Source organism: Henckelia pumila, chromosome 3 (genome assembly GCF_033568475.1).
Source record: "Henckelia pumila isolate YLH828 chromosome 3, ASM3356847v2, whole genome shotgun sequence".
Classification (NCBI taxonomy): Eukaryota; Viridiplantae; Streptophyta; class Magnoliopsida; order Lamiales; family Gesneriaceae; genus Henckelia; species Henckelia pumila.
The window spans coordinates 42,236,990-42,261,757 of NC_133122.1; the positions used below are offsets into that span (position 1 = coordinate 42,236,990).

At 33.3% G+C, this 24,768-nt stretch overlaps 4 protein-coding genes across 6 annotated transcripts; 3 read left to right on the top strand and 1 right to left on the bottom strand.

Annotated features, from left to right (window-relative positions):
* Nucleotides 1–314: 314 nt before the first annotated feature.
* On the top strand, nt 315–2,456 carry LOC140891656 (COP9 signalosome complex subunit 8). The gene is made up of 5 exons (XM_073300254.1): nt 315–495; nt 616–695; nt 810–991; nt 1,261–1,368; nt 2,085–2,456. The coding sequence occupies exons 1-5, from the start codon at nt 412–414 to the stop codon at nt 2,222–2,224; spliced, it is 594 nt and encodes a 197-aa protein (XP_073156355.1). The 5' UTR covers nt 315–411; the 3' UTR covers nt 2,225–2,456.
* Nucleotides 2,457–3,406: 950 nt separating this feature from the next.
* On the bottom strand, nt 3,407–10,812 carry LOC140892937 (probable protein S-acyltransferase 23). 3 transcript variants are annotated; one of them, XM_073301999.1, is made up of 13 exons: nt 10,487–10,809; nt 10,084–10,224; nt 9,350–9,462; nt 9,016–9,095; nt 7,754–7,917; nt 7,007–7,145; nt 6,831–6,930; nt 6,001–6,076; nt 5,837–5,914; nt 5,620–5,718; nt 4,894–4,972; nt 4,338–4,486; nt 3,407–3,762 (listed from the first exon to the last, which is right to left on the bottom strand). In XM_073301999.1, exons 1-13 carry the CDS (start codon nt 10,730–10,732, stop codon nt 3,574–3,576), a joined length of 1,653 nt encoding a protein of 550 aa, XP_073158100.1. In that variant the 5' UTR covers nt 10,733–10,809; the 3' UTR covers nt 3,407–3,573. The 3 variants fall into 3 exon arrangements, 2 of the variants coding, with proteins under 2 accessions (XP_073158100.1, XP_073158101.1); XM_073302000.1 differs by having other exon boundaries at nt 6,022–6,076; nt 10,487–10,806; XR_012152947.1 differs by lacking the exon at nt 4,894–4,972 and having other exon boundaries at nt 3,627–3,762; nt 10,487–10,812.
* Nucleotides 10,813–12,312: 1,500 nt separating this feature from the next.
* LOC140892936 (pentatricopeptide repeat-containing protein At5g04780, mitochondrial) lies at nt 12,313–14,408 on the top strand. The gene is made up of 2 exons (XM_073301998.1): nt 12,313–14,200; nt 14,285–14,408. Exon 1 carries the CDS (start codon nt 12,318–12,320, stop codon nt 14,187–14,189), a length of 1,872 nt encoding a protein of 623 aa, XP_073158099.1. The 5' UTR covers nt 12,313–12,317; the 3' UTR covers nt 14,190–14,200; nt 14,285–14,408.
* Nucleotides 14,409–14,893: 485 nt separating this feature from the next.
* LOC140892938 (beta-ureidopropionase) lies at nt 14,894–17,796 on the top strand. The gene is made up of 6 exons (XM_073302002.1): nt 14,894–15,152; nt 15,493–15,600; nt 16,051–16,239; nt 16,320–16,547; nt 16,631–16,855; nt 17,295–17,796. The coding sequence occupies exons 1-6, from the start codon at nt 15,024–15,026 to the stop codon at nt 17,658–17,660; spliced, it is 1,245 nt and encodes a 414-aa protein (XP_073158103.1). The 5' UTR covers nt 14,894–15,023; the 3' UTR covers nt 17,661–17,796.
* The last annotated feature ends 6,972 nt before the right edge of the window (nt 17,797–24,768 follow it).

Sequence of the window (24,768 nt, forward strand, 5' to 3'; positions counted from 1 at the left end):
TTTTTTTTTATAATTTTTTTTATAAAATATCATTTATCCAAATTTTATACTATCAAATTCCAAAATATATTTTAACTTTTTTTTCAAACACCAAAATAGAATTTCAATTTCAAATTCAAATCCAAATCCAATTCCAAATTTTATTTTTTAGTCATCCAAACAAACTGTAAACGATATTGGTATTTGTTTATTGGTTTTTGTTTGGTATAAATCAGAAATTAACCAATTTTTTTTTTTAAAAAAATGAAGGCCAATTATTTATTTTGAGAGGAAAATGAAGGCCAATCTTCAAAGCCCAAGAAAGTGGTGGCCCATCAGCCCAATCGACAAACAAGTCCCGTCTCCCAAGAAGCCGAGCCGAAGAGGAAGAGGAAGACTATTATCGACTCCGCCGCAAGGCCGCCGCATTCGATGGCTTTCACGGCTCTGTCAGGTGCCTTGGCCTCCAAATCCTACGACCAGATCGCGGATATATGCGACACCCTCATGCTCCAGGTTAACTATGCCTCTCCGATTCTACCCCTTACCAGCCCAAAATTTCTATTCACTCTTCTCATCAAGATATTTTCCTGACAATATTTCTCTTTTCGTCTCCGGTATTCTTCACTTGTTCAGGTTTCTTCCGAAGGCGTTGCGTTTGAGGACGATTGGCCTTATGCCATTCATCTTCTGGGCCACATTTACGTCGATGACATGTAATTTCAATCACTGGCATGCCTTAATTTGTCGTTTCGGTTTTTGAACTGTTTAGGGTGCTAGGGTTAGAGTTTGAGCTGTGCTTAACTGCAGTATTACTGGCTTCGATGCAGTAACAGTGCTAGATTTTTGTGGAAGATGATACCGTTGGCAGTAAGGGATAGCCAGCCAGAGGTTTCGGCTGTTTGGAAAATTGGGCAGAGGCTGTGGTCAAGGGATCTCGTCGGTGTTCATGAAGCGATTCGGGAGTTTAATTGGAGTCCTGACACTCAGAGCATTGTGGCAGCTTTCTCAGGCAAGTTATATTGCCCGTAGATTGATGTATTTGCAATTGTAAATTATTTGTGAAGTGTAACAAATTATGTTTTGTGGCTTCTTGTTCTATGACCTCTGCAGAATTCAGAGGTTACTAGGTCTGTTGTTTTTCATGCTTGTTTTATGAAAACTAACACTTTCTTTATATATTTTGCATGTTTTTTTTCTCAAAAGTCATCTCCATGTTATTATTGGTTATTATTCCTCGGGTTTAAGTATGAATTTTCATGAATTTTGAATCAACTGCAGAACTTTACACCAAAAGGATGTTCGAATTGCTGCTTTCTGGGTACTCAACCATTAGCATCGAAGACACTGCTCTTATCCTTGGAATGAATGAAGATGATGCTACTAACTGTAAGCTCCCGAATGTTCATGTGGTTAATAGGTTTTTTTTTATTTTATTTGTGGTTAATAGGTTGTGCTATGACATACTTTGCTGTTTGCATGAACTGTGAATCGTTTTCAGATAATATTGATGTCACTCTGTTGAAGTTGTATCTTCTTGCATTAGTGATTCTAAAACATATCTTTTAAATTACCTGAAGGGTGATTGTTCAATTTGGAAATTCTATCACTCTGGTGGCTTCTGCAACAGATTACAATTCTAGTTTTCCATCTTTAAATTGTGAAACACTCCGTTCATTGTGAAAGAGGTCTCTTTGCTTTTTCATTAAAAAGCCGATTTGCTACCAATTTATTCGAGTTTACTGTCGTACCTCTGACAATGAACGATAAACTTTTGGGGTGTGGGTTAGAAGTTAATGTTTATCTCCACGAACTGATCCCCAGATTCATATTTCTTTCCCCGTGGGCTAATTTATCTACATCCTGAAAGAAGAATTAATTTGATGACATTTACGTGGTCTACCAATCAATACTCATTTTTTGTGCTGTTTCTCAACTTCTCATTTTGCCTGTCAAATATATTTCATCTTGTCTACTCCTAGCAATGATGACCATCATTACGGGTATGTTAAGCAGCTGCAGTTACTCCGAGCAATGCCCCCTTAATATGGGGAAACCATTTTTCTTCTAATTTTTGGGAATACTTCTTAATAAAAATCTTACAGACGCGCTTCAGCAAGGCTGGACCCTGGATCCCACCTCAAGAATGCTCACCGTGAAGAAGCAGGTGGTAGCAGCAGAGCAGAAAGTGCATCCAAGTAAACTGCAGCAGTTGACGGAATATGTATTCCACCTTGAGCATTGATCTTGCATAATCTGATTCAAACATAATACATTCGGTGTGCTCTCTGAATCTTCTTGGTTACATGCTGTAACTGGTAAAGTACATGATTCGTAGAAGTTGGGGTGACAGGCTTTGAGTTGTTTGTCGACGTCTAGAGTTTTTTGTAGTCACAGAATTTGGAAAAAGTTGCATCAAAAAACAGATCGGCTGTAATTTATAAAATCGGTATGACATATCGTGGGATTGAGCGTTTGCTCTTTTATGGAAAGTCATATATCTCACATTAATGGTATAATTCAAATGCTAAATTGTGCAGCAGTTTAAATGTTAGATTTGGATCCTTATTGGCAAAGAGAATTTAAGAGAATTTTTAGAATAATGCTAAAGATACAACCAATATATATCGTACGACAATATTTACGGTAATTATATTATCATATTTTGGTATTGTATCGTGATATTTTGTATTTAATGTATGATGAGATTTGATAAATAAAATTTTTGTATATAATGTAAAAATTGTTATACAAGTTTTGTTGTACCCGTAATCCTTATTGGCAAAGAGAATTTAAAGAAATATTTTAGAACAATGCTAAAGATACAACTAATATATATCTTACAACAATATTTACAGTAATTATATTATCATATTTTGGTATTGTATCGTGATATTTTGTATTTAATGTATGATGAGATTTGATAAATAAATTTTTTGTATATAATGTAAAAATTGTTATACAAGTTTTGTTGTACCCGTAGCAGTACTCCAATGTTTATCCCAGATTCCCAGTCCTTTGCCTTTTATTTAAAAGAGTTGACCTCGAAGAGAACTTCATCCCACATGAGTCAAAAGTCCATTGGTTCATGCGGGATTAAATTGAGGGATGTGCACCCTATTTTTTTTTTTTTTAATCCTTTCCTCCACCAGATATGCCTATTTATGAGGAAAAAGTAGCTTCGTTTTTGTTTTAACCAAATGTATGAAGTATTTTATTTTTCCTCCACCGAGCAATACCTCCTTTACTTTTGCATATCTATTTATTTGGATTTTGAAATTTTCTTTATCAACATTTAATTTGTATTCAAAATATTAAAATGTGAAAATTACTCATTTAACCTACATATGTTTTGATCTTCATTCTCTAAAGTTTCAATCGATTATCATTTTAATAGTTATTTCGTTTGGACAGTGTAAGAGCGAGAAATCTAACGAGTATCGGCATTCTGGTATTTATGTGAATGTGGCTGTACTAAATACACAATACGTTTTGTCTGAGCTCTTGTGTCATCGTACATAAAAGTATTTTGCGTACCTTCTAATATCCCAAAACCAAGGGTTTCTACATCATTAAGAAGTATGTGTACTATTATTACCTAGTAACCCGCTGTAGGGAAGGCCAAGCAACCTCATCGTCGTTTGTGTAGCCATGTATGAGAAAATCTGAGCAATTCTTCCAACAACCATGATTATACGGGTTGCGAAACCGCCCATCTGGGCCACGCAGATAACCATAGCGTATAGCGTTGGCTAATTCATTGGTGGTGATATTCCGAGCAATCTGTAAAATCAAACATCAATGCGGTATATCATCTTTCTTTTCACCCAAGCCTTAGTTGGAGTCACCTTCTTTTAGGACCCAATGAACCATGGAGACACAAATATAAGATCTGGCTACTGTGAAAAGACAAACTTCAAAAACTTTTAATGTTCCATTTCTATTTTGCAACAATGTGATATCTTTGGCTTCCACCAGGTGATTACTAAGGTTCAAATGTTATGTCTTAACACCCAAACATCAAACCAATTTCAGCCAGCAAAATGCAATATGTCGCAAACGACGGAAGCAGGACCTACTACCAATTTGTGCATTACGGTATTTAAAATTTATAACGATATGGAGCACTTGCAAAGGTAATTTACCGACTGTAGAGAAAATATATAGAAGTAATAGTATAACAGTAAAAGCAATATTCGCTGTTACGATCTCCCAGACTATATGCAACGACGATAGGAAAGTCGACAATTAGAAGCTGGCACGAACAACTTAACCACCGCCAAGTGAAATTCAACACGAATAAAATCCACAAATTTAAGAACATCAAAAGGAATAATCAATGAGAAGACAAATTTCACCTGTATCGATTGAAAAGACAGTAAAGTTGCAGCAGCAATTAAGATAATCGCATCCATGACCAAGAAAGCAATCATGCCAGGATTATTTAAAAGCACGGGCCTGATCCACGTTTCCCCAGTTTGCAAGAGTGGCACTGATGTCCAAATTCCTGTAGTTCGAAATCAGATATACACATTTCTGAAAATGTCAAGAGTTTGACCATTGTAAATCACTTGAAAAAACCCCACTTTTGAGACCTATTATTCTAGCATAATCTTATTGTATAGCATCAATCCCTACTTTTATGCCAAGTCTTGATTTGTTCCAAATAATCAATAGTGGGCATGCAAAATGCCCGTGAGCAAGGTGCCTGCTAGTCTTTTTGGGTTGATCGATACCTTTAAGTTAATCTAATAAAATAACTAAAGTGTGGCAAAAATCTGTGACAACATATTTTAAAAATGTAACTCCGGAGACTGAAATGAGACTTAATTGAATCCCTAGGGACTTTGTTATCAACTGTAGATTTTACTACTTTAGAACTTAAAGCAACTCGAAGTTAATCATCCAGCATACTTTGTAAAGCAACCATTCCACCAATCAATGATGTCATAAACCCCATGCAGAGAAACACGAAGAAGTCCCGCTTATTCCTCTGCAAAGACAAGAATGAAATTCGATGAAAATGAGAAATCAGTCAAACTCCCCTTGGTGGTGGGGGATATAGGAAACTAAGAGAGTTGCACATGTCCAACATTATTACGAGTAATATTAGCTTCGGTCCACAGCTATTATCCATTTGTCACAATATGACTATGCTCAATGTTGGCAATAGGTCTCGACAGAGAGATTGATTGTCAGTTCACCAAATATTAAATAGGATAAGAAAGGGATACTTTCAAGTAGGATAGAGCCTTTTGATGTATCACACTAACCATGAACATTCTGTAGTGTTCGCAGGAGTGCAAGACATTATTATTGTACAATGTTGTTTACTTGAGCTGTTGTCAGTGGACTTTACTATACCTTCCAACCATTAGTTAATACTTGGGCTTCAGGATCATGGCTTTCAGTCCAATGGAGTCCCTTATAACCACATACTTTGGGGAATCACTGTTGGCTTAAGTCCAGAACTTTCAGACGTTATAAAGAATTTGGTATCAAAGACAGGGATTCAGAGTTGCTCTTCATATCAGTGTAAAACAAAAATGTGGTTCAGGAAAATAAATTATATTCACATATCAGTGCATTTTATAGGCCAAAAAAATAAATTCATCTTTCCATGCATGGAACAATATGTACCTTCCCCACACAATTTGAGATCCAGGGACAGTGATGGTCAAATTGCTCCACGCAGCGCTTACACGTAGGACAATGTTTTGAGCGAACAGGTCTTATTATCTAAAAGCAAAGGAAAAAACCATGGATTAATGAATTCATCAACACTTAATGCATCAGAGAGATGTCAACTACTTTTGAACTATCGGTATTAACAGACAAAGCAACATCATGGATGAACCTTGCAAGTAGGGCAAAGCTGAGACCAGTTCCCTGCCCAAATAGAGCTGTCATTCAGATCAATATTCATCAAAGGATCCTGCATGAGATAATTCATTAGTTCCAAACAGATTGAAAAGCTACAAGTGTTGGGAAATCCAATGCAAACAATAGACCGAAACCAACTTCAACAAAAGAGATAAGTACTTCTGATGCATTAGACTGGGTTGCCTTGCCTGTTTTTACATAACCTGGATCTTTACTGCAGACAAATTAGAGAAAATCGTCAACAAGCTAACTTATTCAAAAGGACCAAGGCAAGTCTCCTTCTCAGACAATCATGAATGAAAGCACAAGATGTAAATTTGAAAAACCTCTCAATATTTTTTGCCGCCGTCTAACATTCCATTGGGTGTTGCTAATATTTGGTGTCAAGTGTCAAATTAAAATTTTATTCCCTTTCAAAGTCTCAAGGATACATCTGTCCATACATGCAATGCCATCTTTCTTCGAAAAAGACAATCAGAAAATAACAAGCTACAAACTGACGATGAAATACATAAAAACAATAATGATAATAAAAATTAAACAGCGCTGAAATAAAATGAAATTCATAAAATTATGGCCTTCACTTGCAGTACAATAGTTGAAAAATTACAAATGGGAAACACCCAATCACCCACATCATCAAGCCAGACACAAGATGCCAAAAACATGAATTGGGACAAGATTGATAATATTAAGATCTTCAAATTGATCCAGCAATTATTAAGAAGATGCAACATTAAATTATAATCGTACAATGCACGTACCAAATTTATGATTTATGATTTACAATTTACTAATGTTTGTTTTAACCGTCAAATAATTACAAAAAAAAAAGACTTCAATAATTATTTATAAAGTTAACAAATCAATTCATTCACATACCTCACTAAATGTGGCTAAGACAAATAAAAGACAAGAAGTTCAGTTAATTTAGACATATATCCTTCAAAATTATGGAAAAGCTCTACCTACTGCAGCGGACAAACATAAATAAAGAACCAACTGCTAGAGAAACCCCGCTCCAGCCCCAAAGTGCAACAAATGCAGTAACCTTTGTAAGATTAGGCGCTAGCATAAGAGAACTTAAAAGTCAGCAAAAGAATTAAACCACACAGTAAAATGAAATTAAGTTACAGATACTCACCAAAAAGGACTGAGGTAAGAAATAGAATCACATTAACAACTATTGCAGAAAAGAGAACAGGTGCGTAACCAACTTCCCCTCCTTTTCCTGAACAAAGTCTGTCTTTCCAATTCTTGTTCAGTGCACTCCGTACATTTGACTGCATCAGAAAGTTTTATGTTAAGCTCAAAACAATGGTACCTCATGAGAAAATATCCAGAGAAGGATAATGAAAAGTGACATCATATTTTTACTCCCATTGGTAACGTGGATCTTTCCATGTATACACGGTCTTAGTAGTTAAAATCCATCAAATTACCAACGTATTTAGCCTAATTTTAAGCAGAAGTTCACCAAGCAGCACTCATATGTGCCCTATAACGATGATAGAACCTGAAAATTGTCTAGGTGCAGATGCACAAAGTGGAACCAACAAAGTTTTCAAAAAGCGAGACCCACAAATCTTGATAGTAGAATCTATTTTTCAGCTAAATGCCAAGGTACAGCTGCTACCTCTCGTCATACCACGCACCACAAATATGAATTTCCCTCAGGAGTGAATAAGCCAAAAAATTATTTGTTGCAACGATAGCGTTAGTTAATCTATCATCAATAACACATAATTAAATGGTTTGCGCAACAAAAAAATATAAAAGGTGTTGAGAATTCAGATTCTTGGAAAGCCCAAGTCATAGGTATTATCTTTTGGGGGTATGTTTATGCAATACAAAAAAAAAATCAATAATAATTACCATTGAAGTTACATACAAGGAAAATTGCGATTTGCCGATGATTTTTGTCAGAGGCAAGCTCCAGGGGGGTGTTTCCTGCTTTGTCTTTCACCATTAATTCCTCCTTAGTGCCAGCATGTACAAGCACAGTGCATGCCTCAACATTTCCTCTCAATGCTGCCCAGTGCAGAGGTGTACATCCTAGTAAATATAAAACAATATTGACATTAACAAAATTGAAAACCAGATCAGAATGAATTTTTTTGGATAGGAAGGACTCCCCATATTACCTTCAAAACCTGTGTACATCCATCCACATATGCAAGATATTGTGCTACTATGATTTCATAGATGCATATGATTAAAACAAAAAAAGGAAATTATAATGCCAAAATAAACGCATAGTTCCAAACTCACTTTTAAGGTTCATTTATCCTCGATTTCCTTAATATTCATATCCACATAAAAGAACAAGTTTTAAGCACAAGAAATGTCCTCAGAGGTGAGATTAAGGTTCCAAATGCAAACAGTTTTAATACATACACAATCACCCATAACATCTATCTCAGGTTCATAGTTATCAAAGGCACATGGAGTGGAGCCTTGGGCACAAAGTGAAAGGGGAGACTCACAAGTCACACCTTACTAAAATAAGGCTCAACAGACATGATTTTTTATGATATGCATATATGAACTAGATTTATTACAATATCAAATAGCACCAAATATGTATTTACAATATATTGAGTACTAATATAAATCAATATTCATTAGTAAAAAATGGCATGATTAAAGAAAAAGAAAACTTCAGTCACCTAGGATGGGAGAATAACTCGACCCAACAAAATATTCAATAAACGCACTACCTTTTCGTCTTTCAAAAGATTTATGCATGTGCCAACTCCTGTTCAAGTAAGTTATCTTTGAGATAAATGGGGAGCTTCAACCAAGGATAGCTTCAATTAGTGGCTCAAAGTTATCATATTTCACAGAATAAAGTAAAATATTTACACTCTTCATACATCTAGCAAATTTGTGCACCATATACTCCCTTATTATCTTATTTTCATCAAATTTACGCAACACAAAAGACATGTGCTTTTTGAAAGGGCCACACCTAAGGGGCATGCGAGGCTCTCTCATATAAGTACCAAATATTCTGCCCAAGATTTTTGTTGACCAACATTAACCAAGCATATAATATTTAACATATCACAAATTTCACGTGTTTTCAAATTCGCACTTTTTGGCTTGTCACTTTCTCTTTTATATAGCTACAAAATATCATATACTTTGTACCTTCTTTATCTTGTTTTCCTTGGAAAGCATCTCTAAATAGAAGCAATCTAATAGTATCAGCATATCCCTTGTATGCAGCCCTAGTCAGAAGAAGAGAAAAAAAAAAAAAAGTCAAACTGCAGTCAAGAGAAGTACAATCAACGTTTCACAACATATAATCAACAGCATTTATGCAAAGGAATACCACGAGTGAATTAATATCAAATTTTAAGTATGAGATGTGCCTTCCAAGATACATTGTCAAATTTTACAAACGTAAGAAATTAAAAGGAGTCAGCATAAACTCAAGAACGAGTATGGTTAAGTGTATTTACTGCCAGTCTATTTACCATACCAGTGAAGAGGGCTTCTTCCATCATTATCAGGAACATCAAAATCAGCATGATACTTGGCAACAATGTGATTTAGGAATGTTGTCTGCCCATATTGAGCAGCAACATGCACTGCCTGCAATCAAAATCTTTTTAAGTATATTACCAAATTCTGTTCAGCATTAACAATGATAATAACATCAATAATCTATATCGTGGAATTTTTTAATGTGTAACCACAATATTTTATAATTCTAGTCAAGATAGACCGTTATAAAACCAAAAAGCTCCGAAGCACGCATGACAACACTTGGATGCGGGATTAAAACCCTGCTTGCTGTGAGATGACAACCACACCATAAACAATACACCATATAAATGCACGGTTCCATCATAATGCTCAAGCCAATAACATTTCCTAATCATTAAATTGTTGCTACAAACTTTCCTTGCTAGGTGACATAATCGGCAAGATACACGAGTTTGTATTATTAGTTTCATCTCTTCTAATTCACTTAATGTAATGAAACAGCTCACAACCATGAATCGTTAATACACAATAGGTAATATAAAAACAGGAAACAAAAATAATCCGATTCTCCACACAATCGTCGGCAGCTTGTCCATGTTTTTTTCAGTAACATTAATACAGGAATAAGTAAAAGAAATTGGCATATAAATATCAATCCTTCTGAGAGAGAGAGAGAGAGAGAGAGAGAGAGATGAAAACTTCAACAAGGTACCATAGAGAAATTACCCGGTAACCATTAATATCGGCAGCCTCGACACGTGCCCCATTCTGCATCAACACATCAGCTGCAGCAATCGAACCGCGAGCAGCGGCCCAATGCAATGCTGTCTGCTCAGTGTTATCCTTGGCGTTCACATTTCCACCATGCTAAAATAAATGAACTAACGAAAATTAGGGGCTAAGGACCATCCCAATAATAACTTTGCAAATAATGCCGTTGCCTTCCAACAGGCCCGATGCCCGTCAAATCAGTTATTACTTTTCCACGCATTCGATTATAATATGAAAACTTAAGCTCTATAACATCGGACTCATAACATCTATGAATACTTTTTATAAACGACCACAGACAGATAAGAGCAAATCAGGGATAATCAAACAAGAATAGCTGAAAATATAAACATATTACCTCGATTATGTACTGAACAGTATCCGCAAAATTGTTGAGAGCAGCCCACTGCAGGGGATAGTAGCCGTTCCCGTCGGGTTGGGAGACCGAAAGTCCGTCGTTCTCGACGAATTTCCGGAGCTTGATGAAGTCTCCGTAAGCTGAAGCTGAGAAAACGTCGATGATGATGACTTCTTGGTTAGGGTTTCCGTCGGAGGGTTTTTGTTCGTCGCCGACGGCTACGACTTCGATTTCCGATGTAGCCATCAGCAATAAGTAGAAAACATAGGTTGCATCATATAGAGCGATCGAGCTACGGGACTGCTAAAAATATATTGTATATTACTACTTAGAAATATATTTAAAAAAAATCATGGATGTTTTTGTCCATGCATTCCGAATCCGAGTTCGAGTCGGATCTTTATCTCATTATTTTATACGCTAGAATTCAAATTTTCGAGTATTTCGAGCTCGTGAAACTATATATATTACGAGTCGAGTTCGAGTTTAAAATAGATTACTCAATTGAACTCGAGTATATTAATTTTAATTTAAACCGAGCTCGAGTGGTATAGTATTTTGACTCAATTTAGTTCGTGTCGTTTGAACGATTGCGCCTCATGTATGTACTAAGAGTTTAGCACAAATTTCGTATCTTTGAAGGTATATATGGAAACGAATCCAATACACTATGGTAAAAAAATTTAAGGTTCGGACTAAATATATTTGATATTGAACTTAATTCGAAGCTCGAAAATTTTAAAACTTTTCGTTCGAATCAGAATCGAGGTTTGAGTTCGACAAAAAATATTCAAACATGTTTGCGACTATACAAATGATTTGCTTGAAAATAAATAGTTGAAAAACTCAAAATATATTTATTTAATATATTTATATTAGATTAATAAAATATCAAGACCCGCGGCCGGCTCGCGAACTATCAAACAATATAATTGGAGTTCGAAAAAGTTTGTACATGTTTAAATTTGGCTCGAAATGATAAATTCAAATACGAATAAAATATTTTTCGAGTCATCCCAAAAAAACTCGCGAAAAGACTCGATTCATTTATGCCCTGTTTAATCAATAATTTTATTATATTTGCTCGACATGAGATACATTTAAAGTTGTATTTAAAAAAATGAAAAACTTTTGAAAACGTATGTTATTTAATTATGATAAAATTTTATTATTATTGTAGGAAAATAATATAATATAATTTGAAAGGGAGGTGTTTCAAGAAATCTACATTCACATTTGATTAATCAATAAAATGTAGAGGCTGTTATTTGTTTTAGTGGAGAGGATGGTAGTAAAATAATTATATTTCTAGTAATATATATATATATATATATATATATATATTGAAAATATATACATTTAAAATCATAAAAACTCATAGATAATATATATCATTGAATACTTTTGTAATATAAATCTCCAACTCTCAAATATTAGTGTTATTATAATAAATATAGATCAAATCGAGAAAGAAAATAAATATAATTGTCCATAAAAGGTATTTAAGTTGGTGGAGTAGATGAACTCGTAGCCAAAGTTCAGGAGTTCGATTCCCCTTAGCAATACTTTTTTGAACTAGTCTGTCACACATGACTTGTCTAATGTGGTTTACCTGACTAACGTAGTTTGCAGGCTATTGCGTTAGTTGAGGTTTACCCAGTGCGCACTGAAAATAGCGCTTGCTCATTCCCACGTCAAAAAATATATATTTATATATAATTGAAAATATAAATAAAATGATTTAATTAGATCGCACAATAATTTATAAAGGTTCAAAGATTCAATCATTGATCTTATTTGTTCGTTATTTCATGTGAGTTGTATCTTTCTTATGAACGCCTTATGTTTGATCAACAAACCTTGCTCAAGATTTAATCTTAAATTTCACGTATACATATCATCTTTCGCCTCTTCGAAACTTGGTCCTTCACTCCAAGACGAGTGCCATGTTGGGATATGCACAAAATCCGACTTCGTGGATATTCAGCAAAACTTTATTCAAAGATGTGCAAAACGGAGAACAATTCTTCAAGGCAAAGCTTGCCATGCTCAGGTTGTTCAATTTGGCTTGCAAGCAGACACCTGGACCTCGAACATGCTCGTTAATATGTACTCAAAGTGCGGCGATGTGGATTACTCACGGAAAGTGTTCGATGAAATGCGTAACAAAAGTGTGGTTTCTTGGAACACTATTATCGGGTCGTATACTCAAAATGGGAATGGAGAAGAGGCTCTGAAACTTTTCTTGAGGATGTTGAGAGAAAGTAATGAGTTCAGTGAGTTTGCTTTGTCAAGTGTTCTGTGTGCCTGTGCGGCCAACTTTTTAGTGTTTGAAAGTAAAGAATTGCATGCCCTTTCAGTGAAGTTGTCCATGTTATCGAACACATTTGTGAGCACTGCTTTGCTAGATGTTTATGCCAAGTGCCAATTAGTTGGTGATGCTTTTCAGTTATTTGAATCGATGCCTGAAAAAAATGATGTGACATGGAGTTCAATGATGGCTGGGTTTGTGCACAACGAGCTTTATGAAGAGGCTTTTAGTTTGTTTCAAAGTGCGCAAAGGTCCGACGTAGAACTCAATGTGTTCATCATTTCATCGGTTCTCAGTGCTTGTGCTGCCTTGACTGCATTAATAGAAGGGAGGCAAGTACACACGGTAGCTTGTAAATCCGGTTTTTGCACAAATGTATATATTTCATCTGCTCTTGTAGATGTATATGCTAAATGTGGAAGCATTAAAGAGTCTCACCTTGTGTTTGTTAACACAGAGGAGAAAAATGTTGTGCTATGGAATACAATGATTTCGGGTTTTGCTCGACATGCTAGATCTTTAGAGGCTATGATATTATTTGAGAAAATGCAGCAGATGCTTTTGTGCCCGAATGATGTAACATATGTCTCTATGTTATCTGCCTGTGCGCATGTGGGTTTGGATGACAAGGGGCGTAAATATTTTGACATGCTGAAAAAAGAGCATAACTTGACACCTAATGTGTTTCACTTCTCGTGTATGGTTGATATCCTAGGTAGGACGGGACATCTTCAAGAAGCTAAGGATTTAATCGAAAAGATGCCGCATGAGGCAACGGCCTCTATGTGGGGCTCTCTTTTAGCGTCTTGTCGGGTTTACCGGGCTGTTGAGATTGCGGAGATTGCTGCAAAGAAATTGTTTCAGATAGAACCAAATAACGCAGGGAATCATGTAATTCTCTCCAACATATATGCTGCAAATGGGAAATGGCAGGACGTTGCATCTGCAAGGAAGCTTCTGAATAGTAGTGAAGCTAAGAAGGAGAGAGGTAAGAGTTGGATTGAAATCAAGGACAAAGTTCACTCATTCATGGCAGGGGAGAGAACCCATCCAAGAATTTCGGAGATTCATTCTAGGCTGGATAGTTTTCTTGAAGATGTGGAGAAACGGGGTTTCAAAGGTCGCGTCGAACATGAACTGCATGACGTCCAAGATGACTGCAAACGGGAACTACTGAAACACCACAGCGAGAAGCTAGCCTTTATTTTTGGGCTAATGTGCTTACCCCCAAACGCACCTATAAGAATCATGAAGAACCTTAGGATCTGTGGGGATTGTCACGAGTTTATGAAGGTTGCCTCCAGTATCACGAATCGGGAGATTATTGTCAGGGACAACAATAGGTTTCATCATTGTAGAGATGGATATTGCTCATGTGGAGATTTTTGGTAGCAGCACATTTGGTATAAAAATCTTGTCACGCATTTCTTTCTCATGCTTCTTCGCACGAGTGTTAGGTTTATGTTTCGTTGACTCGATTATGGCAGCATGGAATATTGAAGCACTGAAGGCTATCTCTTTGTATGATCAACGAAGGAGACTTCTCAAGTTTTGCACCCCAATTGAAGCAAAGAGGGGGCAAAATCATTTTTTTTAATTGTTTCAGTTCTTTAATAATTAATAAATATCAAGGTCTGAAATGGCATATGTAGAATAATTCACTTCTAGTATTTTCCTGAACATCTTTTCCAATCATCAGTGATGCTGAGCATTACGGTTTTGTTCATGCCACTCGTAGGGTAGTATCCTGCGGGTGATGTGTAACCCCATGATTGGTCAAAATCAATGGATCTCATGTGGAACCCATTAATTTTGACCAATCATGATTCGCCACGCTACTCTCAGGGCACTACCTGCCCAGGATATCATCGAACTAACCGAGCATTGCATAGATAATATAGAACGTCTTTATATTATACTACCGTGCAAAAAACAGTGTCTTATAGTTCTGGGATTTGTTTATTAGCAATTTACCCTTGTCTCAAACTAAATAATATTTTATTATCTCAAAACAAAATAATACTATTTATTTCAATATGTATAAATAAATAATTATCTACGCATGGATGCATCTAAAAAAATAATAAAGTATTCGTTCCACCGAATCCTCGGTTATTGGGGGTGTAACAAATCCATTCTGTTTAATTGTATTTGTTAGCAAAATCTGTTTCTTCACTGACTCACACCAAAATTTCCCCTTCACATCCATTCTGTTTGAACTGAAACATGGAGAGGAAGGAAGAAGAAATTGTTGCAGGAAATGGAAACTCTGAGATCCCCAAGGATGGTTCCATTTGTGGGTTCGATTCCCTTCACCAACTACTCCAATCTTCCCTCTCTCCCCAACTTTTCCAGGTTAAGCTCTAGCCCGCTTGTCGTTTAAAGCGCCTATTTTTAGGTTCTTCGATCGTTAATCCATAAATTTGTAATCTTTAATGGTGGTTCAGTTTCTTGTACCTGATCATGCACATGATGTTAGAACTTAGAACTGAGACCGACGATGTTTAATTAAAGGCCTAGAAATTATAGGGAATTCGACTTATGCCATTTTTTGTTTGTACTTACAATGAACATCAATAAATGGGCTCATCTTCAGATTTAAATTTTTATTTGAAATTTTTGTGTTTGCGGGACTGATATTTTATACTGATTATTGGCCGTAAACCTCACTATTGTCATCTTCGGTGAGTATCAGGAAGTCAGCCGCTTATTACTTGGGCTCAACTGTGGAAGAGCCCTTGATACTATTGCTATTGCCGAACCAGCCAAGTCTCTTTCTTTAAAACATGATTTTGATCTTCAGGTAAATGAAGTTGATGGTTACCAAGTCTTCCTTATTGGAGTTGGTTGCTATTTCAAAATTGTTAGTGAAATTTGATTTACATCTGTCTCCAAGAACTGGTTTTGCTGTTGGTCATAAGACCTGCTGATTTTTATGCATTTACGTGGATTTTCATGTCGAGAGCATTTATGAAACAAACAATGTAGTGTGAAAACGGTATCTTACTCAAGGGATTATTGTGAAGCACACCAATTGATAAGTGAAATGTACTAATTCTAAAATTTACGTAGTATATCTAGATCGAAATTTGGCAGAGCTAACAAGAATGCAAGATATGTGTTTCTTCTTTAGATTGTTGGCCTTTGTTAGAGTTCCTGTTCCTTTAAGAAAGTATTGAGGAAATCATTTGCTTGCTAATCTTTATTGTCTATGTTGGAGAATGATTTTCACTTCTGTCATTTTTCCGTGTAGGCCTACTCGTTTCGCGCCGAAAAGGAATCTCTGAGACAACCTTGCAATGTGAAGGTGGGTCTCATTCAGAACTCTGTAACTCTTCCGACTACGGCACCTCTTTTGGAACAGAAAAAGGCCATCTTTCGAAAATTGACGCCAATTATCGAAGCTGCTGGCTCTTCAGGGGTCAATATATTATGTTTACAGGTAGTTGTCCCTTTTATTGAATAAATTGTCGCTGTTAGAGTTTTATCAAAACTTTTTAGCTAAATGTTGTTCATATTCAGGAGGCTTGGATGATGCCATTTGCATTTTGCACTCGTGAGAAGAAATGGTGTGAATTTGCAGAGCCTGTCGATGGAGATTCAACACAATTTCTTGTGGAATTCGCACGGAAGTACAACATGGTCATAATAAGTCCCATTCTTGAGAGGGATGTGAAACATGGGGAGACGATATGGAATACGGCTGTAATAATTGGAAATCATGGAAACATAATTGGAAAGCATAGGAAGGTAACATGAGCGTCAACTGAGTTTTCATAGGGTTTTGTCTGATGTTTGCCATGTTTCCATGTGTAATTGTATGACATTTGCAGAATCACATACCTAGAGTTGGGGACTTCAATGAAAGCACATATTATATGGAAGGAAATACCGGCCATCCTGTATTTGAGACTGCTTTTGGAAAGATTGCAGTTAACATATGTTATGGAAGACATCATCCTCTGAACTGGCTAGCTTTCGGCTTGAATGGTGCTGAGATCGTTTTTAACCCTTCGGCGACTGTTGGCGAACTGAGTGAACCAATGTGGCCTGTTGAGGTACCCCTTCATTATGTCTCTTGTCTTGTTTTTTTTTTTTCAAGTGAATCATCATTATCTTCTTACCTCTATTGACGAGTTTTGCATGAAAAACAATCCACGTTATGCTTGGTTGTTTTTAAAACCATGTTTTCCATCCCTGAAAATAAAGTCGACATACATACATACATTCTCCAGTACAAATTATCAAAAATATATTTATATTGCATTTTCGCATCTCTCAACGTGATTTTATTTTTAATTAAATTTGTATGGTTGTATGTAATCATCAACCAAACATATTGTTATATGAATGATATCTTTGCTAATGTCTCTCTGAACCTCCTTGTTTTGTAAATATCCTCTTCGAACAAGTTCTGCTGGAGACAAAATGATCCATGCAGCACCTGTGGTATGATCAAGCTTGTTTTCATCACGAGTTACTAACTTGAATTTTCAGGCTCGTAATGCAGCTATAGCGAATAGCTACTTCGTTTGTTCAATCAACCGTGTTGGGACCGAGGTCTTTCCAAATCCATTCACTTCAGGAGATGGAAAGCCACAACATTCAGATTTTGGCCATTTCTATGGCTCCAGCTACGTTTCAGCACCCGATGCCTCGTGCACCCCATCTCTATCCCGTCACAGAGATGGGTTACTGATATCAGAGGTGGATCTTAACCTTTGCAGGCAACTCAAAGACAAGTGGGGATTCCGTATGACTGCTCGATATGAACTATATGCAGATCTGCTCGATCGATATATGAAGCCTGACTTCGAACCTCAGATCATTCCTGATCCTCTGTTAAATAAGAAAATTTCATAGAGTAGAAGGACGCGAGCTGCAAATGCCGAATCCTCATCTTTACGGGATCAATTTCCTGTGTGGTTGTAATTATTATCTTTGAGGTTGAACATGAATGCTGTTTTTATCTTGATTTTTAACATATAAGGGTCGTTTGAAGTTATGGATTATTAATCTAATAATCTTATCTAGTTTCTTCAACAACATATATAACAACTCAACCATCACAAATGGACATGGTCCATCGGTGGACACAGTGGTTTCCCCTTGTCCGAAGCTTGTTGAATGTGAGCCTGCGGCAATCTGAATTAATTACGACTAATGTGAACATTAATATGTATCAAACTATTATGTTCATAACTAAGTACTAATAAAATATGTCTATCAAAAAAGTTGAATATATAGCATTAAGTTAATTATTTACGATCTTGTTAATTTTGTTGGTACATTTATATGTAAGAGAAATAATTTATTTTTAATTGTTCATTATTATTGATTCTTAATGTTATTTAGATAGAAACTATTAGATATTAGATTATCTTTTTTTATTAATTTAATTTTTAATATATTATTCCATCCGTCCCATATATATTGTCTTGTTTTAGTTTTCACACGAATTAAAAAAAATTTATTGGGAAAGTAAATTTTATATAAACTTCTTATTTTATCCCTATTTAATGTATTAAAAAATAATTGCACAATTTTCAAGGTGTAGTTAATAGGGGTATATTACTAAAGAAGTGTAAAAAAACATTACTAAATATAGTATATGACTATATATTTGTGACAAACAAAAAAAAATATGGACACTATAATTGAGACGAAGGGAGTATCATAAATGATTTATTGCCAACAAATTAGAATATTAATAAAAAAAAATTTAACCAGGTATTAGATATTTTTTCTTGATTTCCAAATTATACAAATTTAGATAATGATTATAGTTTATAATTAGATGATATCCTTCTAATGAGTTTTTTTATGGTGCCCAACACTATATGTCAACTTCATTTCCACCATGTGCAATGAGTTGACCGGTACAATAGATGAGTTGAGTTGTACATGGTGGGCATGAAGTGGGCATATAGTGTTGGGCACCATAAAAGAACTCTCGTTCTAATTACATTTCATTATACGAATTTTTTTAATAAATTATAAATTAAATTAACTATATATTTTATATAATTAAGTTAGGACAATTATATCACTCAATATGATATAATAAATTATAAAATGCAAAAATAGAATAAAGCATTTAAAATATTTCATTAGTTTTGAGTTTTTTTATTATATTAATTTTGTCATTTTATCAATAGTTATTATTTCTCCATTAGAACAATTTTAAATAAAAAGTGAGCATATGCACGTTACTATATTCTTTCAAGTGCCCACCTGTTATGCCCATCACCATGCCCACCAATGATGTGTCATTATTCTATTGGATGTGATAAAAATGTAGTCCAATAGAATAGTGACACATCATTGGTGGGCATGGTAGTGGGCATGATAGATGGGCACTTGAAAGAAACTCTATATATATATATATATATATATATATATATATATGCACGTTACTATAATATATAAATATATATAATGCATATATATATATATATATATATATATATATATAACTCAACCTACTACTCTAATTTAATAATTTTCTTTTACTCCAATTTAAATTATGAATTAAATAAATAATGTTACTTATTGGTCTATTTCATCATCCATTGAATTAACTTAATAAATTATTAACAAAAAATATAATGTAAAAACTCATATGTTAACACACAAAAATCACATAGTTAATTATTAATCATAAGTATAACACAACAACAAAAAATAAAAAGCTAATTGTAACATTGATTGAAATAAACATGTGACACATAGAATAAATATATATCAACTCATTTTTTGATTATAACTATATTGATATATTTTACGAATAGTGAATTCATAACAATAATTGAGATGGTTGATGTTAAATAAATTAAACCAGAATAAAGGATGTAATTTTTTTAAAAAAAATGTAATGCACTCAATAATAAATAATTAATAATGAACTATGGATTAGAGCACTATAAAATTAGGGTCAATTTTTAAGTGAATAACCATTAACATATTATAAGTTCAATAATGAATAAATGATGTAAGAATTTTTTTAAATAAATGTAATGCAGTCAATAACAAATAATTAAAAATGAAACATGGATTATAGCAATAATAAAATATGAATTAGAGTGCTGTAAGATGTTGGGTCAATTTTTAATTGAAATAACCATTAAACATTATAAGTTCAATAATGAATAATTAATAATGATATATGAATTCGAGCACTATAAAATTTGAATGAGTCACACTTCATAATAAAGAAATAAAATCAAAATAAAGGAGGTAAGATTTTTTAAAAAAAAAATTAATTTGAAAGAAGTAAATAATTTGATCAAAATAAAAGTAAATAATTTGGTTAGTTGAGAAAGATGTGAGTCAATAATTTAGTGGGCCAAACTAATTGTAGAAATATTTCTAGGAGGTTAAATGTGTCAATACACAATTAGAAAACATGTTTTTCTATCCATAATTTTATAGGTACTAGTAAACAGCACGCACGTGGTGATATTTTATTTATATAATATATTTATTTATTGTTTTTTTATAATTATATTTAGTGGGATTTTTAAATTCTCATAATTAAATAATAAATTTGAATTATTAATTACTAAAATCAATTGAAATAATAAAATAATCATTAATAAGTTTTCATAATTAACGTATCATTATTAATTTTTTTGTGATAAAAATAATGAAATATAACTTAAACATGATTTCAAATTTTTTTTTTATAATTTGAACAATAGGTCTCATAAATCATCATAATATATAAATGTTTGTACCATGATTAATTTCATTTTTGTTATATTGGAATCATGCATAATCTCAAATGAAAATATACAGTAACAGTAATTCATCATTTAAAGGTATAAACCACATTTTTTTTCTTCATTTTTATGCCCCAACCAATATATATTTTTTTTTACATTTATATCCCAAAATATTTTCTATCCAGTAAAATATTATATAGAATAAAAACGACAAAGTTTTTTATTTCACAATTTGAAAATTTTTACCTTCCAATCACAATTCAATAAAAATTGATGGTAATCATGAAATTACTTAATTATTTACATTCTAATTTTTTATTAGTTCATTCGTGTTTTAACTCTGTTTCAATAATTTTTTTTAAAGAATTGCTAAAGTATAAATATAAAATTTTCAAAAAATTAATAAATCTTAAAGAAATAACCAAATAAAATTCAAATTTTAATTCTAATTATTTAATTCAAAATAAAATTATATAACACTATTAAAATAAATTTTTTATCATTTATTTAATAGTCCTCATAAATATATGAAATAATTTTTTTATTTTATTTTTAAAAATATCTAAACTTTAAAATTATGTCTCTTGCTGCCCGTTGTTATTAATCAATATAGTTATTAGCAAATCATAAAGGCATAAACCAGATTTTTTTCTTCCTTTTATGTTCCAACCAATATCTCATTTTTATATTTAATTATATCTCAAACTAATTTCAATCCAATAAACAAAACAACAGAATAAAAATAACAAATTTGTTATTTCGCAATTTGAAAAATTTTCCCCATAGAAATTTTTTTCCTTTCATTCACAAATAAAATAAAAATTGATGTTATACAAAAATATAATCATGAAATTACTAAATTATTTAAATTTTAATTTTTATTATTTCATCTGTTTTTTTTAACTATTTTCAATAATTTTTTTTGTAATGAATTGTTAAAGTTTAAAAATAAATTTATCAAAAAATAAATCCTAAAAAAGTAACCAAATAAAATTCTAATTCTATTTAATTCAAAATAAAATTCTATAACACTATTAAAATAATTTTTATCATTTATTTAAAAGTTCTCATAGTATATGAAATAATATATTTTTTATTTTTGAAAAGGTTTAAATTTTAAAATTGCGTCTCTTGGTTTCCCGTCGCTATTTTAAATCCTAAAGAAATAACCAAATAAAATTCAATTTTCAATTATTTCATTCAAAATAAAATCATATTGATATATTAAAATAAGCTTTTATAATTTATTTAATAGTCCTCATAGATAAATGAAATAATTTTTTTATTTTTGAAAAGTTCTAAACTTTAAAACTTAGGTCTTTTGGTTTAACGTCGCTATTTTTTTTGAAATATTATAGTAATAATATAAATAAAATTTGAGTGCAAATACATAGGTGACAAATCCGTTTTAATTTTATAAACTATTTAAAAGATGAAATTGTTATGGATTTTCAGGTTCTTCAAATTCAGATGTTTGTTTTTAAATTAAACGAGTGCAGACAATGTGAAAATATTTAGTTAATATGCAATTAAGATCCACTAATTGCAATTCAATTAAAGTCATTAATGTATTTATTTATGTTATATATAATATAAATATATATTTATTTTTATACCCTAACTAAAATTTGAATTTTACTCTTATAATATCCCTATGTATTTTATATGGTCTTACATAAATTGGAGAATAAAAAGGGCAAAATTGTTATTTCACAATTGTAAATGTAACGCCACGAAAATTTAGTAACGAATTAATTGACAATTAAAAGAATTATTGAGTGGATAAAATAATTATTACTGTCAAATGAGTTATAGCGTGTATTCATAAAATACACTTGACAATCAGTCAATGAGTTTGACTATTTTTTGATATCTGTAATATTGGCATTTGGAAATAATTATTGAGATATTGAAATAAAAATAATTATTTATGCCAGATAATTTAATTTAGAAAAGTATTTGACAAAGTTGACTGGTCATAGTCTAAGTTTGACTCAATAATTAATTTGAGAAATTACGAGTCCAATTGAGTGGTCAAAGTTAATAATTTCAAAAATGGTTTTAATTGATGTTGGATGTGTATATCAGAAAAACATCAGATTAGAAACTAATTTTACCAGTTGAGTATCAAATAAATTAGTCCGAGACCCGAAAATATTGGATTAATATAAATATAAAAAAAAACACGGAACGTCATAAAGGAAAACACAGATTATAGATTTTTCCCAATTTTCGGATTCACTGTAGCAGTCTCACGTTTTCCATTGCCGACCGTACACCAGAGCACCGATCAAAGATCCGATGGGTCACTTTGTAGCAAACATCAAGACAAAGCTATTGGTGTAAATAAATCGACGATCGGACGGTTGGATCGTCAGGAAATTGAGTTAGAACAGACGGGTTATGCACAGAATTCGGTTTCACTATAGCAGTCCACGTTTTTTATTTTTACGGCCATTCATCGTTGCTCCGATCAAAGATCCGAACGGTAAGATTGTAGGAAAGATCAATACGAATCTATTGGTATAAAGAAATTGAAAATACAACGGTTGGATCGCCCGAAAATCGACGAAGAACAGACAAGTTTGGCGAAGGTAGTATTCATCGTCTTCTTCGCCGAGATTTTCACGATTCGAGCTTGTTTTTGTTAGTTTTTGAATTGCTAAATGATAGTAGGTGATGTGTAGAACATTTCCCAAGCTTATTGTAGTATTTTTGGTGAAGAAATCAAGCTAATCGAAGATGTTAAAGTTCGCTGGAGTTGCCACGTTTTTCTCAGATCCCGGCTGCCTCGATGATCAATTCCGGTCGTGGCCTAATGCGTTGGAATCGCCTCGTCGAGCTCTACAATCCTATAAAATTTCATAATTTTTGGAGCACGTTTGGATCGGCGCCGCCGTCTTTCTCATTTTCCGGCGACCTCCGACAAGTTAACCATTTTTTTATCGTCTCGACGTAATAGATCCAAATATCCAAGTTTTGAGTCGAGATTCAAAGCCGTGAAGCGGTGAGAACGCAATAAAGTTTGCGAATTTTTGGTCAAATTTTGACCATAGTTGACTAAGGTTGACTTTTGACCATTATGTGATTTTTTCGCAGATTGAAAGCTAGTTGAGGATATTAAGAGACGTAAATCAACAGTTAGAGATTTGAGCTTTCCAGAATTATGAGATTCCCGAGTCAAGATCTAAGAAACCGGTTAAGTTTTCGTGCGTTAGAAACGCAAAGGCATGTTCTATCCATTCTTGCTCACCATTTAAATCATATGTATAAGGTTTTATGCATTAAAGGTATGTTGGAGTCAGGGGTGGGCATCGGCCGGTTTGGTTCGGTTTTACTCTATTACGGTTCGGTTTTTTCGGTTTCGATTTTCAAAATCTTTGGTCCGAAACCGAACCATTTTATTACGGTTCGGTCCGTTTTATTTTGTGATACGGTCCGGTTTTTTCGGTCGGTTTTATACGGTTTGAGTAATGAATTAAATTTATTTTGCAGGACTGCATATATTAGTTAGGGACAAAGAAAATTATGAATTGTTTAAAATAATTATGGATTTAAAACTAATATTAAAACCAAAATATAAAAAGGTTAATACTAAAAAAAATTTAAGAACTAAAATGATATCTCACTTGATGCATGTAATACATAATAGAAAACTAATAACAATAAAACATAAATTATTCCATTAGAATTAACAATATGGACTTCAATTAAAACAATAAAGCGACTATTAAGTTTTATAAAAATCATATTTAATTAAAATAGGCTTACATCTTGTAAGAAAAAAACATAGAAGTGATTAAAATTTGGCCGGTTCGATTTTTTTGGTTTTTTCGGGGCATAAAATCGAAAACCGAACCGAAAAATCGGTTTTCATACATTTTAAAACCGAAACCGGCCGAAAAACCGAAAAAACCGAACCAAATAAACCGAATTTTTCGGTTCGGTCGGTTTTTTCGGTTTTAACCGAATTATGCCCACCCCTAGTTGGAGTGCATGGTATGTGGTTTAGAACAAACTCATTAAAACATGCATATGACTCAAGTTATGATGTATTTCTGCTATGTACTCTTTCAAGACTGCTGAGCCTTGGGTTGGAGTCTGAGTTAGGGTCCTTATGGTCGGGTTATTTTATTTTTGAGTTTGAATAATTTAATTAGTTGTTTAAGTGGCTAATTATTAGATCATGTACTTGGTTAGCTTTAATGCATAATTTGGCTAAGTTATGATTCGGGCCATATTAAGAA